Consider the following 17,353-nt stretch of genomic DNA (forward strand, 5'->3'; position numbering starts at 1 on the left):
TTTATGCTTGAGAATCCCATATAGACGATATTCAGACAATCTCAATAGAAGATTCTTGACACAGAGCTGTAAAATTGATTCGTAGGCTCAATCTTGTGTCTTCACTTCTCGAATTTCCCTTGTATCAATGTTGTAGGCTTTCCTTGATTAGGTTTAGCTTACCTAATCCTCGACAGTTGAGTCGTACGTACAGGCCTGGGGACGTAAGGTACCCTCAAACCCTCCTACGGTCCCTAGCGTGGGATTGAGCAGTGGAGGAAGCTCACCATTGATCCTATATCCAAGCCAGGAGAACCTAGAGGTCAACCTAGAACATACCGATCCAGATGTCCTCAACCCGATACGTTGATTCCCGAATAAGGTGGCGGAGAAGGCAAATCTCGCGATACACAGTACTTAAGACACCACCATCACACACCAATGCATTGCAGCAGCCCATATACTACCTAGTGGCGATATCATACTCTTACTAGGTATAATGGATGACGTCGACCAGCTCACCCACAAGAAGGACTGGATTAGGGCATTTGGAAAAGAAGCGCGTATACAAAAACACACATGGGGCGTCGTCATATGCTGTGTCAACACAAATATCAACCCCAAACAGCCCCAATTCATAACCATGCTTATCTTAGAGAACGCCCTGGTGTTCGCGCAGCTTCTAGCCCTTATGAATGTCATATATACGGGCTGGCTCCTAAGCAAGCATAAGATTAAGGAATAGAAGCTCATAAACGCCCACCTCATGGTCATGTTCAATAATAAAAGGATTGCTAACTTCGCAATTCAGCGCGGCCTTATTATCTGTAAAGAATGTGACCGTAAGGTCACGTGACGACTAGTGATTCTGAGGCTAATTATAGTCTCAACCCCTGAGTCGTATGTAACAAGAAAGAAGCGAAGTCGACAGGAAAATACACAGAGATTCAACGCATCGAATCAACTCCTTATCAATACTTACAAGCAACTGATCATTAATCACTATTACTGGACGATATCAATCCTCTGAGTCTATACGATTCATTCACCGATTTCTTTATATTATCAAGGGAAGACAGCACGATATCTTAATATATGTTGGGAATATCACCTCACATCACATATCACCTTTGCCAGCTATTTACATCCATACTAGATCATCTAGTACGCGCGCAGCTTTTTGGTCTAGTTGGTCAAAAGCCCAACAATATACAACAAAGCAGCCAATCTCCAATAGTGCTTCAAGTGCTAGATATATAAACATATTGCTAGGCACTGTCAGCGCCAGATCTGCTGCGCATACTGCGCTGAATCTCATGATATAGGGGATTGCCCTATACTGAAAGAGAAAGAATACGCTAAGTGTGCCAATTGCACTGCAGAAATTGTCCATATCAAAGATCCTACTAAGAGACTTGATACGAAACACTTTGCGTACGCGCCAGCTTGTACAGCCATCACACGTTGACCTGTCAACTCAAGAAGTAAGAGCACTGCAGCCGCTTGAAAGCGAGTGGCAGAACAATCCGGACCCAAGCCGATCAGCCCTACATCTGGTGATCCCACTAATAGATCCTCGAAGAAGCCTATGAGAGTGCAGTGGGATAAAGATTTAGTCATAGATGCAGATCCTAATCCTAATCCTAAAGCAGGACCTGAGACCCAGATCAAATATATATACAACACATGTGCACGTCAGAATACAAAGCCTCCATCATGAACCCCGGTTCTGTAATCAGATATTGCTCCATTGGAGGCCTCATATATGGAAGCTGTTAGGACTGTTCGCCGAAGCAAGAGCGTGCGTACAATCCAGAACAATGACTTATCTGAGGATGAGCTCAGCCAACCGTCAATCCACGAAGCCCCTGAAAAGCCAATTGAGCCATCTCAGGAGGCTAACACGCTAATAACCACGAACCTTGAAGACAGTACCTGGGCTAACAATCAGTAATGTATCATGACGCCAATCGACTACAAATCCTACAGGCTAACTGCTGGAAATCGCGGAACAAGGTCTAGATACATCTCTTTGGTGAGAGTGAGGTGCAAAATTACAATATCCTAGCTATCTAGGAACCCTACATCAACAAACATACCGACCCACTAACAACATACTCACTAGCGCTCAAGGGCAGCTTCCATATCCTACTGCAGCCAACACCCTAGGAGAGTCAATAACAACAAGGAATCTGTAATTAGTGCCATGCAAACCGCCATGACACCTAGGGCGCAGCATATTGTATTGGGGGACTTCAACCAACATCATCCGCTATGGGCGGGCACGCGATATCGACACGTTAATAAGGAGGCCACTGAACTGATTAATCTTATGGATGAGCATGGGCTTGAGCAGCTCCTACCACCAGGCACGATCATGTATGAGAGGGTTAATACCAAATCTACAATCAATCTAGTGTGGGCGTCATACGATCTAGCCAACTGGGTAGTGAACTGCAACACCAAGCCAGAGTAATGGTATGGAGTAGATCATGTCCTAATCCTTACTCAATTTGACCTCACCACTGTATGTGTTCCTCCAATCGTTTGCAAGTAGTGGAATGCAACAGATTGGGACCTCTTCCTTAAACTAATAGATATATATAATTGGCAACCAAGGGAGCTCAATGATAATAAGGCGATCAATGAGGCGCGATCAGTGAGGCGATCCACTATCTAGTTGAGGCAATCAATCAGATAGCTGAGCAAGTGACACCCATAAAGCAGATCACCATCCACCCACGAGCGGGCTACACCCCAGAGATGGCGAAGCTTAAACAGCACGTATCTAGGTGTCAACGACACACACATCGTATAAATACAGATCAGGCATGGCAGGACTACGCAGAGGTTAGGAAAGAGATGAAAGGGCGCACCAATGAGCTCGCACGAGATTTACATCGCCAACGAATTGAGCAGGCAACAGAGTCAATAGATGGTTTCTGGAGGATTGCCCGTTGGGTCCGCAATCGGGGCAAGCCACGTGCCACGTTTACTCCAACGCTACACTATAATAACACGAATTACACAGCCCCAAAGGAGAAAACGCAAATAACAACACAGTCTCTTTTCTTTTCGACACGCAAAAAATACTAACGCCATCACAGAGTCGGTACCGAACTCGTCATCCGCCTCAAATGGGGCCAGACAGAATACCGCGGCACACTCGAGAGTATCGATTCGTATATGAACGTCCTGCTCCGGGATACAGAGGAATACATTGATGGGAAGAATACGGGTAGTTTGGGATTGGTGTTGATAAGGTTGTTCTCTTTCTTTTTCTGTTTTTGGACGTGATTGATGAGATGGGCTAACGGATGGGTATCAAACAGATGTAACAATATTTTCTCGATGGCTAGTGCGGAAGGCGTCGAAATGACGGATTTGGGGTTAAAGTGATTTGATTTATCATGTGGTGCTTGATGGGAATTTCAGTTTCTTTGTTATGTTTTCTGGTCCTCGAGTTGTTCTTAAGCGATATCTCGGCTATCGAAACGTGATGCCGGCTAGTTATCGAAGTGAAAGATACAGCAAATGCGAACCTATGTATGCCTCGTCATTATTTTGGTCTATACGGAGGACGGCCCAGGCAGACCAGACAACGAGAACAGAAGAAAGGGTCAAGTCGAGAACAGGAATACTCGGTCATCGGCGTTTTATTTTCTTTTAATGGAGCGGCTTGATTGATTCAAATAAAAGCAGACTTTACTCACGCCATTACGCAGTTTTTGATATTGCAGCTCGTATTTGGGTACGGTGACTGCAGTGTTGTGTCTGCTGGTTTGATGAGATGGGTCAATGCAGTTTGTGCGGTATAAGTAAACTGGTCCAAGCCTCAATCTTCAAGCAATAAAGATCAAATCATCTCAAACGTCATGACGAATTCCATGTAAAAGTAGGTGGCGTATCGCCGTATACTGCCTGCTTACTGACCTGGGTCGGTGTAGCCGTTTCAAGAGGGCGCTTACGGGAAGAGTGCTATTGGTTGAACTGCATATCTAGTACGTTGCAGGGGTATGCAGAAAATGCCCATGTCTAGTCATCAATTCTGAAACGGCGAATAGTCAGCTGCCTAGTCAGGCTGATTCCAATGGCGTTGCTGTGCTCAGTTGTACTTTCTTTAGGCAGAATCATTGGAATGGTGAAAATACCATAAATGGGGGCCATATACTCTCTCAACTTCTCTTATCTATTTTCATAAGGTATAGTATACGCTCAATGACATCCACCAATGTATCAAATTGGGTCTCCGAACCCGACGGACGAGGAACATGGGGTATCCTCTCATCATGTGTCTTAACTATAATCCTGTGCTGCTGGTCTTCCGTCTACCCCAACGTTCCCTCAAGATCAGACGGAGAGTACAAGCAATTTCTATATAAATTCTATCTTTTGTCTGTCGGCATTCTGGGACCGGAGATTCTGCTGTTTATTGCTTTGGGCCAATGGACTTCTGCGCGGATATCGAAGAAAGTGTGTTCTAACATCCCTCTTGCCTGCGTGTAGAGGGTTGAGACTAAGGTGAAGAGAAATTTCATGCAGAGGGATATACGGACTGGACAATGACCCATTCCTTCTTTGCTGATATGGGTGGATTCCTGCTTGCCGCTCCTGGAAGTGAATTATTCCCCATCGACGCAGAGCAGTTGCTTCATCTCGTCAGAGACGGGTACCTTGTCTATCCCGGTTTGGATGCGGAAGATATCAAGGACAAGAGTAAATCAGATCGGTTTACAAGGTTTGGTCGCCTTCCCTCACTATAATTAGGTTCTATACTGACAGACAGGGATCAGTTTCCTTGCAATAATCCAAGCAATGTGGTTCTTCATCAACTGCATCGGCCGAGTAGCCCAACACATCTTCCTCACCACCCTCGAACTCACCACTTTAACCTTTATCCTCATCTTCCTCTTCACCTCGTACTACTGGTACCACAAACCCAAGGACGTCACTCGAGCCATTGTCCTGACTACCCACACCCCCATCACAGCCATTCGCGCCCGATATCATCCATATCCCGAATCGAAATGGTACCAGACACCACTCGACTTCCTATCTCGCAACGAATGGTACTGCAGTCGTCTGTGGCGCTACTATGTGCAAATACTACACTATCTCCGCATTCCGCTTTTCCTTCGCCCAACCAGCAGACCGTACGACAGGTTTCCGTCTGATAATTTCTTATACGTTGATAAATTGGCCGAATGGATGGCCACGCCGGTGATTGTATTTTATAGCTGTATGTTTATGTTTGCGTGGAATTTTTCGTTTCCCACCCTTACGGAGCAGCTTCTTTGGCGTATTTCGGCAGCATATCTTGTGCTTTTTGGCACTGCTGGGATGTGCGTCTGCTGGCATGCTCATGTGTTCATAATGCCGAAGCTGGCGAAGGAGAAGAAATTCTACGTTGAGGGTCAATCTCTTGATCTTCCGACAAAAAAGGGATTGCTGCATCGCCTAGCATGGCGCCTGCAAAACATTCACCCGGACCGAGACCCGGAGTTGGATGTCCCGCTGAAGGTCCTGTTACCCAACGTCTTGATGTGTGTTGTACTCTGTGTTTCGCGCTATTATTCTGGTGGAGGATTTCATTGGATTGAGGAGCTTGCCTGACAGTGCGTTCCAGACAGTGACTTGGTCGAGGTACATTCCTCATTGGTAGTTCGTGTAGAGCGAGGTTTGCACGGATCAGTCGTTCTTGAGTTTATGTGAGAAATTGAAACTCAGCACTTAGATTGATAAGATAGATAGATTCAGAACCACAAAATGCCTTTCAGCAAATGAGTAGAATGCAAAGAATGTAGAATCGGAATGATGAATGAATCTAGACCAGCGATGATCGAGATATCTCCGTAAGCGTCGAGGGAGAGCGATGAGGTCATCTCCCGTGACTTCTATTTTCACTTGCCCGTCAGATTTATGATTATCGCGCCCCGATACGAGGGCCAAAGACCTCGCAGCTGACTCGAAACGCAAAAGTCTCTGCCATCCAGCGTGACGCGTCAAAAGTCTTCTGACTTTCGCCTCTTCTGAATCTTCCTAATCGGTCGCAGTGTTTCAAAGTTAACCCCTCTTCTTAGTTTGCCACATATCAGCATCGACTCGACACCAACCGACAATCTGACTGGACAGTAACTGCATCAACGGAGAACGGGATTCTGGATGAGCTATATCAACGGAATGCAAAACAAAAATTGGTATGGATGCTTGACGAGTACCATCGGTCCTGGAATCTCGAATAGTCAGCATCAATACCAACAACGAACGAATGAACGAAAAACCCAACAAACTGCGACAAGTTTTCGGCTATTTATTCTCTCTTTATCAAGACTTTTATCAAGTCTCAAAAGACTATGATTTGACGACGCAGGGCGATGCTTTTCGTTTCTTCTTTTTCCTGTTTATGGCATGACCAGATAGGTGTTAGATAAACTGGATATCTAGCAAGACAGTGTCAGATAATTCGGATATCTGGAGGCAGTAAAAGGAAGTGAACAATCAGAAGCCCTATCTTATAGCCCCCAAAATTTACCCCTCCTGATAGCTCACAAATCACCCCGCCAAAGGTGTCTATAAAGGACTCGGCTTTGAAACCTGATGGATAGAGGGACACAGAACTCAATACATACAATCTTGCTAGTCACTTCTTTTCTTTGATCCTAGTAAAACACTCTTCAGGATTGGCCTGGAATAAACCGACTAATCCGACAGTTGGATGTGTGTGTGTGTGTGTGTATCTATTTAACGGCCGTGGATCGTGACTCGCACGCTTTCCACCAATCCCTACTGGGACATAGGCCGCCGAGGGGTAAACCTCGGGCTTCAAGTCCTCTATCAGATTTATATACAAGTGAGAGACTCTTTGGCGCATTTCCATAGCTGCAGTGGTCTTACAGGGGGGTCCACTTCTGAGTAGGTTTTAGATATTTGCTAGCTGCAATGGTCCACCTACGCTCCATGACCTATAATTCTACCACCATAGTACTTAAGCAGTGAGTTTTGAAAGAAGGAAGGAAAGAAAGAAAAGAGAGATGTAAAGGGAAAGTAGGGCTGACTTAGCTAGGTGCTAAGGAGAGGTTGGCGAGGATAGATGTCTTCAAAGAAATGGGTCTCTGCTAGCCATGTGGCTAGTTTTCGTGTTCCTTTTGCAGTACCTAAAAGAAAAGAGATAACTTTAGAAGAGGGTCCAGGAGGACGAGGGGCTCGTCTCTTAGCTATATAGCAGAAGAAGAAATGTAGAGGTGCTTTTTGTGCTCCACACTGATAGAGAAGATAAGCATTATCATAATTAAAGTGTTTGTAGTAGTCCGCAAAGTCTCTATGACCAGTATGGGCCGCTATGATATAGCCAAGGTCAAGTCAGTTAAGTTGAAGCTCTCTAGGGTATTTAGAAGATGTAGTTATTTCTAGATCTTGGTATGTCTGTGGTGCTACAGTCTGCCACTGTGTCTAAGCAGCGGAAAGGGATTAAGTCTTGGTGTATCTCTTTAGCAAGACATATAAGAACTTATAAGGAGAGGGGGGAATAGAAATAGCTCCTTCCTTGGCAGTAAGATCAGCCGCTTCATTCTTAGGGATTTTGGTGTGTTTAGGAACCCATCAGATTTAGATTGATCCACTTTTGGTGTGTGGAAGCCTATCGCGTAGTGGCCAGGCGGCTGCAAGGGTGCAAAAGAATTCAAAGACTTCTTAAGAGGATCCTGTAGAGGGAGATAGGAGGCGCATGGCAACTTCCAGATTGTCAAGACAGATCCATAAGTTGGTAGCAAATTGAGCTGTTGGGTATGCTATTGCTGCTTAAGCACTAGCTAGGGCTGCTTCTGCTTCTGCATCAAAGACCTCTTTCCCATATCTATATGAGAGTGAGGAGCGGAGGAACTGATGGTATGCTTAAAATCCAATATATTCATCTCCTGCACGTCAATCTGCTAGTCTAGATCTATCTAAAAAGATTACAATATCTAAGCTAGGGATGGTGCATTAGAAAGCCATGAAATCAGCCACTGCCTATTCCTTAGTGCGTCTTATAGGAGCTTCTATTTAAGCTTAGGCATTCTTATAAGACTTATGAGGGTGCTAGGGAGCATATTGGAGGGGGTTTATCTATTTGGAGTTAGGGAGGGCCAGTATATGGCAAGCAAATCAACTGGTTTGTCAGCTGTTACTAGCAATCTGTTCTGCGCGTCTTCGAAGTAGGTAATAAGGATCAAGACGCTGTAGGTGGACAGTTATAAGAAGGGCTATTCAATCTAGTTCAATTTCTAGTGGAGAGAATCCAGACTCTCGATAGAGGACAGGCATTGGGGTTATGTAGAAGACTGGAAGGACTGCTCTTGCACCTGCTAGTATTACTTTAGTTAGTTTCTTAAGATGTTCTCTAACTTAGTTTAAAGTCTGGGAAGGCCTAGAGCGAGTACGTCCTGGCCACCAGGTTTCAGCACTATAGTATACTTTATAGAGTATACAGGCTGATATAGCCTGCTATAGTAAATGAGGTTTGGCTTCTTAGACAGTATTCTCTAGGGAGCGAAGGGCATTTAGCCATAGTAAGAGCTTTAGATGCTGTTTCTCTAATATACTATTTGAATGTTAGCTTTTTGTTAAAGAGGATTCCTAGATATTATAGATATAGCCATTTAGTGTTTTCTGATATTATAATAGATCTAGCTTTCACTGAAGGTGTGCAGGTTGGGTCCTGGTCTACTTTATATTGGGAGAAATAAAGAAGCTCGTATTTATCTAGTGCGAATGTAATGCCCTCTGCAGTGCCCTAGTTAAGAGCTTCTTAAAGTGATTCTGATAAGGCTTCACAGTTAATAGCAAGAGATATTGAGATTACCAGATTTGCTGCGTCGTCCGCGTAACCAAATCTGTTCCTTGGGTTTCCTAGACAGAACAGAGGTGCCATGTAGAGCATAAAAAGAATGCTAGATACTAGGGATCCTTGTGGAAGACCGCAGGCGATATCTTTTGAGGGGCCTATCTCTCCATCGAGTCAGATCTAAACTGATCGCTCAGTAGCGAAGGAGGTAATCCAGAGAACAAGATTGGTGGGCCAGCCCTACTCACGTAATCTATGGATCAGTCTGCTGGGAAGCACGGCGTCAAATGCGCCCTTGACATCTAGGGTAAGGAGTAAGGCAGTCATGCCTTGATTTAGCACTTGTTCAACATCATATATTAGGCATGTGGTCAGATCATTTACAGATCTTAGTGGGAGAGCTCCAAACTGTTGCCTTGCTAATACTTTGTAATGTATAGAGATCTATACCATATTCGATGCCACTAAGCGCTTAAGTTCTTTACCAAGAACTGATAGGAGAGCAATTAGTCTGTATGATCTGGGTGAGGACCAATCAGTCTTTTTTGGTTTCTAGATAATTGTTAAGATTGCATGTTAAAGTATTTTAGGTAATAACTAATTTTTAGGCACCTTTGGTATATCATTAGTATCTTATCCTTAATTAAAGGCTATGCCACTTTAAGTATGCAGGTTGGGATTTCGTCTGTATCAGGGGCTATGTTTCCCGTCTGAAGTACTGACTCCTCCACCTATGTCATTGATATATCTAGGAAGTAGAGACTAGTGGTAGGGACTATTGGAGAGTCTAAAGGTATGTCTCCTGCCTCAGCTGAGTTTGGGGAAGATTATAGACTAGTATGTCTCGTTTCTTATGTATAGCAACTGCTGGAAAGCTATTAGGTCTCAGTGGATCCTTTAGTGGAGGGCTTCGGAAGGTGCCTATGGACTTATACTATTTACTTATATCGAAGATATCCTTCATTTGTGTTACCGTAGAGAGCTTCTCTCGCCAAAATTATTGTTGAGACTATCTAGTTATCCTGTGGAAGTTAGACCTCGCCATGACCCGGACCGTGGGTCCCTCCTCGCGACCCGCGACCCTCCCCTCCGGAGGGTCGGGTCGTAGATTGACGACCCTCACCGCACCTGAGGGTCATAGAATCTTTGGAGGGTCACCCGCCAAGCGACCCTCACGGCCCGCATATGCATAACTTTCTCACGCTTTCCCTAATTCGGATGGATAATTCTGCTAACAAACATTCATAAATTCCTGTTTTTTATACCTGTTTCGTATGTCCAACTATGAATCCATTGTTTTCTATCAAACCCCTACATATTTTTATGAAATATGTCTTCTAAATAAGCCTTCTTGCTTGGTAATCCTGGATTTACACCTTTTTTCTATCTGAGAAAAACCGTTGTGGTGTGTATTGTGAAGAGTTGGAGAGAGAGGCATGTAACAATGAGAAAATATATATTTTGATTGTAGAAGTATAATCTGAAGAAGTTACAACTTTGATATTCTTAGTTATTAGCCTCAAACTTCCTGAAATCCTAACTTAATTATATTAAACATCTATTATCTACTTTCTACATACCTATGCCGTGTCGAAATTGAGCGAAATATATTGATTATGTTCAATTATGTTCTGCCAAAGTCATAGGGTCGCGAGGTTGACCCTTAGGATGACCCTCACGAACCTCAGAATGACCCTCACGAACCTCAGGGTGACCCTCACGAATTTCAGGGTGACCCTCACGAACCTTAGTTCTAGCCAATTAGCATGATGAGTATTAAATGTGATCTGTCATTTTACCTCCTGAGTCCCTTGCCAAACTGCAAAGGAAATCTAGTAAGTCTTCTCTTCTTCTAACTATCTTCACTATGTCCCAGTTTTCTGACGCATTCTCATCTACTTATAAGGGTCCACCCTTAGATTTTCTTGAATACTGTGACGTCTCAATAAGCCTATTCTAATGATAATCCTAAGCTTGGGAGAAGAGGAAGGGAAGGCCTAAGTTACAAACAAGTTGGTTGATAGGATCTTACAATTCTGCCTTTTTAGACCGCTTTCCCCATAAGGCCTCCATCCCATGACAGAGTGTATTTGGAGAGCCTCAAGGCTCAGCGCCAGTTTTCCCCTTTCTTCTTCTTCTTCACACTTAGTTTTCTTCATCGATACTGCTACGCTTAGAAATGAAGTTGTTTCTGGGCCTTGAGCGTCCATCACATTAAACTAAGTGTCCCCATTTTCATCAAATCTTATCATCATCTTACTTACGTCTCGTTGGGACCACTATGGCGAAGCCCGGGCTTGGTTCGACGGCGTCAGAGGAGCCTTCACACGGATGTGAAGGCAACGGCGCAAGGGAGACGACGGAAGGTCGCGATCGTGGGAGTCGCAGGTTGACCTTTGATACTGAGGGAGCTGCCAACGTCACCGTTGAGGAAAATGTGCAGTTGCCAGACGACCTCACTATCGACAACTGGTTGGAAAACATTCGAACAGCACCAAAGCTCATGTACCAGCGAGTAAACGATCTGTTGAAGGCTCAACGCACTGAGCTAGACAGGATTTACCAGGATGAGATATTCAGGAAGGACGAAGAGCTGAGTCAAAAGAATGAAGCTTTCCAACGATTGATTGACGAGCGAGATGAGCTGCAGTTTGCAATGAACAAGCTTACCCTTCGGTTTCTCAATCAGGAACCAGGGACGGGAACCGTAGCGGCATCGGTTACAAAGAAATCGCCCAAGATCCCCGATGGGAAGAAGCTCTCTGACGGGAAGGATCCTCGATATGAATCGTGGAAAATCGACGTTCGTGCGAAGCTGAAGGCAAACAAAGATCAGTACGATACCCCAGAAGCACGCAGGGCTTACGTGAAGTCGATGTGTGAAGGAGAAGCCGCAGAGCATTTGCTAGCGCGTCTCCGCGATGACGCCCCAGACCCCTTTATTGATGCCGACGACATGATCGAACATCTTGACACTATTTACCTCGACGCTAACCGCGTTTCTAACGCCAAGATGGATTTTCGAAACCTTACTCAAGGCAAGACGCGTTTCCAGACGTTCTTGTCGAAGTTCGCCCTACTTGCGTTAGATTCGGGGTTGTCACGATCTGAATGGAAGGAGGAACTATACTACAAGATGAACACAGAGATGAAACGTGCGGTCATGAGGGAGAGCAATGACAGCACGATGTCGTACGAAGAATTTGTTAAGTTTTGCACTATGCAGGCGAATCGGTTGGAACAAATCGCTCGTGAAGAGAAGACCCAGCGCACGGCGGACAACAGGAACAACTTCAACCCTACGGCATCTGGTATCCCCTCGACTGACAAGAAGTCCACCGCCGCCAAAGCCTCGAATTCAAATGACGACAAGAAGAAGAAGTCCCTTCCCTGGCAAGACCCTGAGTTGAAGCCGCTCATGGAGCAAGGTCTTTGTTTCAACTGCAAGCAACCAGGGCACCGTCGCAACAGCTGTCCTTTCAAGAAGGGCACGGAGATAAAGGAAATTGAAACTTCGACCGAACAACCAAAGGCACAAGGAGATGAAGTAAAAGACAGGGCCTAGGGGAAGTCTCCACCTTAGGCCGAAGGAGTGTCGATTGCTGGGCTTTAGATTTAGCGAGATTGTTAGGAAATGAGAAGGAAAGTTTCACAGTACCTATAAGATTAGCTAAGAACACAATGACTGTCTCAACTAGAGCCCTAGCCGACACTGGAGCAAATGGATTAGCCTTTATGGATCGACGATTTGCAATGTTGATTGCAAATCACCTCGCAGTTAGCATACAGCCTCTTGGAGAGGAACTTCGGGTCCGAGGATTCGATGGAAAGGAGGCGGCCCCAATTAATGAAGTATTAACAGTACACTTACTGATTGATGGTCGACGACAACTTGATCTGCCTTTCTTGTTAGCCAATATGGGAAAACACGATGTGATCTTGGGAAGAATGTGGTTTGCGGAGAACAAAGTCCTACCTGACTGCCACGGCCGACGGTTGATTTGGCCAGACGAGCCGAGCCTGAAGGACACCCTAGTGACGAAGCACTATTTGAATGCCCCGAAGAGAATACTGAAACGTATCAATGCGGATCCCAAGCACCAGAGGGATGTCGAACGTCGAGATAAACTCATGGAGGTTGAAGATAGAGTTCTTCGTGTTGCGGTTCCGTCACGCGGGAGCAAGGACTCTAATTGGTCTCCAATGTCGCCTCTCGCGAGAGGTGAAATCACAGCCAATCAGAGAATGCTGAGTTCAGTGGAAACCGTTCAGCGAGACCCACCAGTCGTATATGGTCGACACCACGACGTGAGTTTGGCTGCATCTTATGACCGAATGAATAGAGCACTGCGCGAGGCATTGAAAGAACCAGAGGAGTTACCACCACCGAAGCGAGTCCGTCAACATGAGAAGATCCCGCCAACGATGGATATCGCGCTGATCAACGCCGTTGGATTTGTTCGTCACGTGCGGGACAAGGACACAGAGACGTGCATGACTAGTTTGCATGAAATCGAAAAGGCCATTGATGGACAACTGCAATTGCAAAATGAAGAAGAAAAGGACACCGAGACCGAGGGAATCAAGAAAACATTGCCAGAGAAGTATTGGGAATTCATCGACGTTTTCCTGAAGTCGAAATCCGATGAACTGCCACCACATCGACTATACGATCATAAAATTGAACTCACTGAAGAAAAGCAGCTGGGTTATAGTCCAATTTATCGGATGTCGTTAGAGGAACTCGAGGCTGCGAGGGAATACATTTTAGAGAACTTGCACAAAGGATTCATTGTGCCAAGCAATGCTCCCTTTGCATCACCGATATTGATGGCTAAGAAACCAGGTGGTGGTCTGCGATTCTGTGTGGATTTTCGCAAGCTCAATAGCATCACCAGGAAGGACCGGTACCCGTTACCTTTGATCGATGAAGTCTTTGAGAGGCTCAGTAGAGCGAAGGTTTTCACCAAGCTCGATATTCGACAGGGGTTTCATCGCATACGAATGCATCCTGATTCAGAGGACTTGACAACTTTCCGATGTCGGTATGGGACGTATAAGTACAAGGTTATGCCGTTTGGCGTTACAAATGGACCAGCTACATTCCAGCGGCTAATTAATGATATTTTCATGGACTGTCTTGATAAGTTCCTCGTCGCGTTTGTGGACGACTTACTAATCTATAGTGATAATGAACTGGAGCACGAGCTTCATGTTAGGCAGGTTCTCCAGAGACTGCGAAACGCCGGTTTGCAGGCAGCAATCCACAAATGTGAGTTCCACGTCACGAAGACACGTTATTTAGGGTTTATCGTTACGGAACATGGAATCGAAGTCGACCCTTCAAAGATCGAAGCTATTCTCAGATGGGGCGTGCCAACTACTGTGTTTGGAATCCAGTCGTTCCTAGGATTTTGCAACTTTTACCGTCGATTCATCAAGGACTATAGCCGAATAGCCAAGCCGCTATACCGCCTGACTCACAATAACGTGCCGTTCGAATGGACGAAAAACTGCCAAGAGGCTTTTGACAAGCTCAAGCTCTGTTTATCAACAGCACCGGTGTTGAGTCATTATCAGCCAAATCTCCCTACACGTGTAGAGACCGACGCGTCGGATGGAGTGATCGCAGGGATCTTGTCTCAGTTGCACGAGGAGGGACTATGGCACCCGGTGGCTTATTTCTCACGTACGATGACGCCTTCAGAAAGGAATTATGATATCCACGACAAAGAGATGCTAGCTATCGTCCGCGCTCTTGAGGAGTGGCGACCTGAGCTGGTGGGGCTACAGCGGGAGGACCGGTTTGAGATACTTTCTGATCACCGAGCTTTGGAGTATTTTATGACGACTAAAAAGCTCAACGCCCGACAAGCTCGTTGGTGTGAGTTCCTCACTGATTACTACTTCGTCTTGAGGTTCCGGCCAGGAAAGGCCAATGTCGCGGCGGACACGCTAACCCGTCGAGACGGAGCGCCAAAGGATGAAGGCTATCGTGAGCGAACAATATTAACTGAAGATTTTCTTGATTCAGCAGTAAAGGCCGATCTGGGGCTCGTAGGAGAAATCGACTCTTCAATCGATATCATGTCAAGAGTGGTTACTGCGAATTTAACTGCTGAGGAAGCGGAGTCATATCGGCAAAGGGCCCGAGAAGGGGACGACGATTGGAACCTGCTTGGAGGCCGTCTGTTTTTCCGAGATAGGCTGTTCGTGCCGGCTGTAGGAGACCTTCAGGCGCGCCTATTGGATGAGATTCATCAACAACCATCAACAGCTCACGCTGGTAAAGGCAAGATGACCAGGTTGGTGAAAGAGCGGTATTACTGGCCTTCTTGGTCCCAGGATGTGAACCGGTATGTTGACAATTGCATGACATGTAAGCGAATGAACACCCGCCGTGATTTGCCTCCAGGATTACTCAAGCCGTTGCCCATACCTGAACGGCCATGGCAACACATATCAATGGACTTTATGTCATACCCGAAGGATAAACACGGCTACGATGCGGTATTTGTTGTGGTCGATAGATTGGGGAAGCGACCAGTATCAATTCCATGCCACAAGACAGTAACGGCCAAAGAGATGGCTCGGCTTTTCATACGGTTTGTTCTTCCATGGGCAGGACTACCGGACTCTATTGTGTCGGATAGAGGTCCCCAGTTTGTGTCGGAATTTTGGCAAGAGGTTTGTAGGATTCTGGGTGTCACGATCAAGTTATCGACAGCGGACCACGCTCCCACTGACGGCCAGACCGAAATCGCGAATCAATACCTTACGCAAAGGCTTCGACCGTACGTTAATCATCATCAGGATGACTGGTCGGAATGGTTGCCTATTATGGATTACGCTGCGGCCACCCTTCCCCAGGAATCGACGAATTTGTCCCCTTTCATGATTGAGCGAGGATATCAACCAAGAACTTCTTTCGATTGGTCGGGCCCGGCGCAGCCAGGACGATTGACCATTAATCAGAGGGACGCTCAGCGATGGATGACTAGATTTGCTGAGATTTGGAAATATGCGAAGCAACAGCTTCAGCTTGCACAGGAACGTCAGCAAGCACAAGCGAACCGCCGTCGGCGTGAAGTTGATTTTGACGTTGGAGATGAGGTCATGGTTACAACAAGAAATTGGAATCTGAATGTACCCGGTCGGAAGCTGGCCATGCAATGGAGTGGACCATACCGTGTGAAAGAGAAAGTCGGTCATTCTTATCGGCTTGACTTACCACCTGGCATCAATGTTCACCCGGTTTTCTCACCCGATAAATTGCGTTTAGCATCACGCACAAAACCGCTGGAGGGGCAACTTCGCGATCCCTCTCCACCTGTGGAGGTGAATGGAGAGCACGAATGGGAAGTCGACAAGGTCTTGGATTCGAAAATTCGTTACAGGAAGCTCAACTATCGCGTGGCCTGGATCGGCTACGACCCTGATCCTCAGTGGTATCCTGCGCGGAATTTCAAGAATGCGCCAGCGAAGCTCCGTGAGTTCCATGCCGCATATCCAGACAAGCCAGGACCGCCACGTCGTTTACAGGAATGGCTCGATGCCGCTGACCGAGATGAATTCCTCCCAGATGAGGATGACGACGATTTGGTGTAGCGCTTAGGGGCAAGCGCTTCTTTCGAAGGGGGGTGATGTGACGTCTCAATAAGCCTATTCTAATGATAATCCTAAGCTTGGGAGAAGAGGAAGGGAAGGCCTAAGTTACAAACAAGTTGGTTGATAGGATCTTACAATTCTGCCTTTTTAGACCGCTTTCCCCATAAGGCCTCCATCCCATGACAGAGTGTATTTGGAGAGCCTCAAGGCTCAGCGCCAGTTTTCCCCTTTCTTCTTCTTCTTCACACTTAGTTTTCTTCGTCGATACTGCTACGCTTAGAAATGAAGTTGTTTCTGGGCCTTGAGCGTCCATCACAAATACAGTGCTGATGATGGTCCAGGTCTAAATCAGCTCTACTCCCCTATCCCATCTAGAAATCAAGATACCTCTCTTCTATCGTCTGAGCTTCGAGCAGCACCTAATTATCTTCATTGAATTTGCCTAGACTAGATCAGATCATTCATCATGTACTCCTCAGAAATGGGCAACAAATTCATGCAGTAGTGGCTTCAGACCGATTTTGGGAAAAAGAGATAGATATCTTGGGATGCGAAATAAGCTGCAAACTGCTAGAAAAATTTTGATTAAATAGTGTTTGAAAAAGATGGAAAGCCTGGGGTGATATGCCATTAATATCAGAAGGTACTTGATCACTCTATGTCAGCTTACTTAGGGATATCTTCAATAAATAAGCATTACAATGGGATAAATTGCTGGAGAGTTGCCTCAGCTATAGGAAAGAAACCAAACATCAAGCTTATATTAGAGTATGCGGTATGTTTGAGACCTAACTTTAATATTGAGCAATGAGCATCCCAGTTCTGACCTCGACATCTAAACGCAGAATGCAACGGTACAAAGATTTAATGAGCGAGTTTAGCAGCAGAAGCTTGCTCAGCTCCTTACTATATTATATCTTTCCTTTCTTTTTCTTGAGCATACTG

At 45.7% G+C, this 17,353-nt stretch overlaps 3 protein-coding genes across 3 annotated transcripts, besides 6 other annotated features; all 3 read left to right on the forward strand.

The window, feature by feature from the left end:
• Positions 1-1,744: 1,744 nt before the first annotated feature.
• TSTA_126330 (small nuclear ribonucleoprotein SmF, putative) lies at positions 1,745-3,552 on the forward strand (the record flags this gene model as incomplete). Its single annotated transcript, XM_002482872.1, has 7 exons — positions 1,745-1,929; positions 1,969-2,014; positions 2,105-2,451; positions 2,599-2,638; positions 2,809-3,041; positions 3,087-3,242; positions 3,312-3,552. The coding sequence occupies 7 exons, from the start codon at positions 1,745-1,747 to the stop codon at positions 3,376-3,378; spliced, it is 1,074 nt and encodes a 357-aa protein (XP_002482917.1). The 3' UTR covers positions 3,379-3,552.
• Positions 2,168-2,656: a mobile genetic element.
• A 645-nt stretch (positions 3,553-4,197) lies between the features above and the next one.
• On the forward strand, positions 4,198-5,760 carry TSTA_126340 (uncharacterized protein; the record flags this gene model as incomplete). The annotated part of the gene is made up of 3 exons (XM_002482873.1): positions 4,198-4,452; positions 4,524-4,717; positions 4,773-5,760. 3 exons carry the CDS (start codon positions 4,198-4,200, stop codon positions 5,590-5,592), a joined length of 1,269 nt encoding a protein of 422 aa, XP_002482918.1. The 3' UTR covers positions 5,593-5,760.
• A 1,506-nt stretch (positions 5,761-7,266) lies between these two features.
• Positions 7,267-8,535: a mobile genetic element.
• Positions 8,516-9,394: a mobile genetic element.
• A 1,687-nt stretch (positions 9,395-11,081) lies between these two features.
• TSTA_126350 (gag/polymerase/env polyprotein, putative) lies at positions 11,082-16,408 on the forward strand (the record flags this gene model as incomplete). Its single annotated transcript, XM_002482874.1, has 2 exons — positions 11,082-12,347; positions 12,476-16,408. The coding sequence occupies 2 exons, from the start codon at positions 11,082-11,084 to the stop codon at positions 16,406-16,408; spliced, it is 5,199 nt and encodes a 1,732-aa protein (XP_002482919.1).
• Positions 13,376-15,922: a mobile genetic element.
• Positions 13,775-14,197: a mobile genetic element.
• An 860-nt stretch (positions 16,409-17,268) lies between the features above and the next one.
• Positions 17,269-17,353: part of a mobile genetic element that runs on past the window's edge.

Source organism: Talaromyces stipitatus, genomic scaffold, assembly GCF_000003125.1.
Source record: "Talaromyces stipitatus ATCC 10500 scf_1105507295555 genomic scaffold, whole genome shotgun sequence".
Classification (NCBI taxonomy): Eukaryota; Fungi; Ascomycota; class Eurotiomycetes; order Eurotiales; family Trichocomaceae; genus Talaromyces; species Talaromyces stipitatus.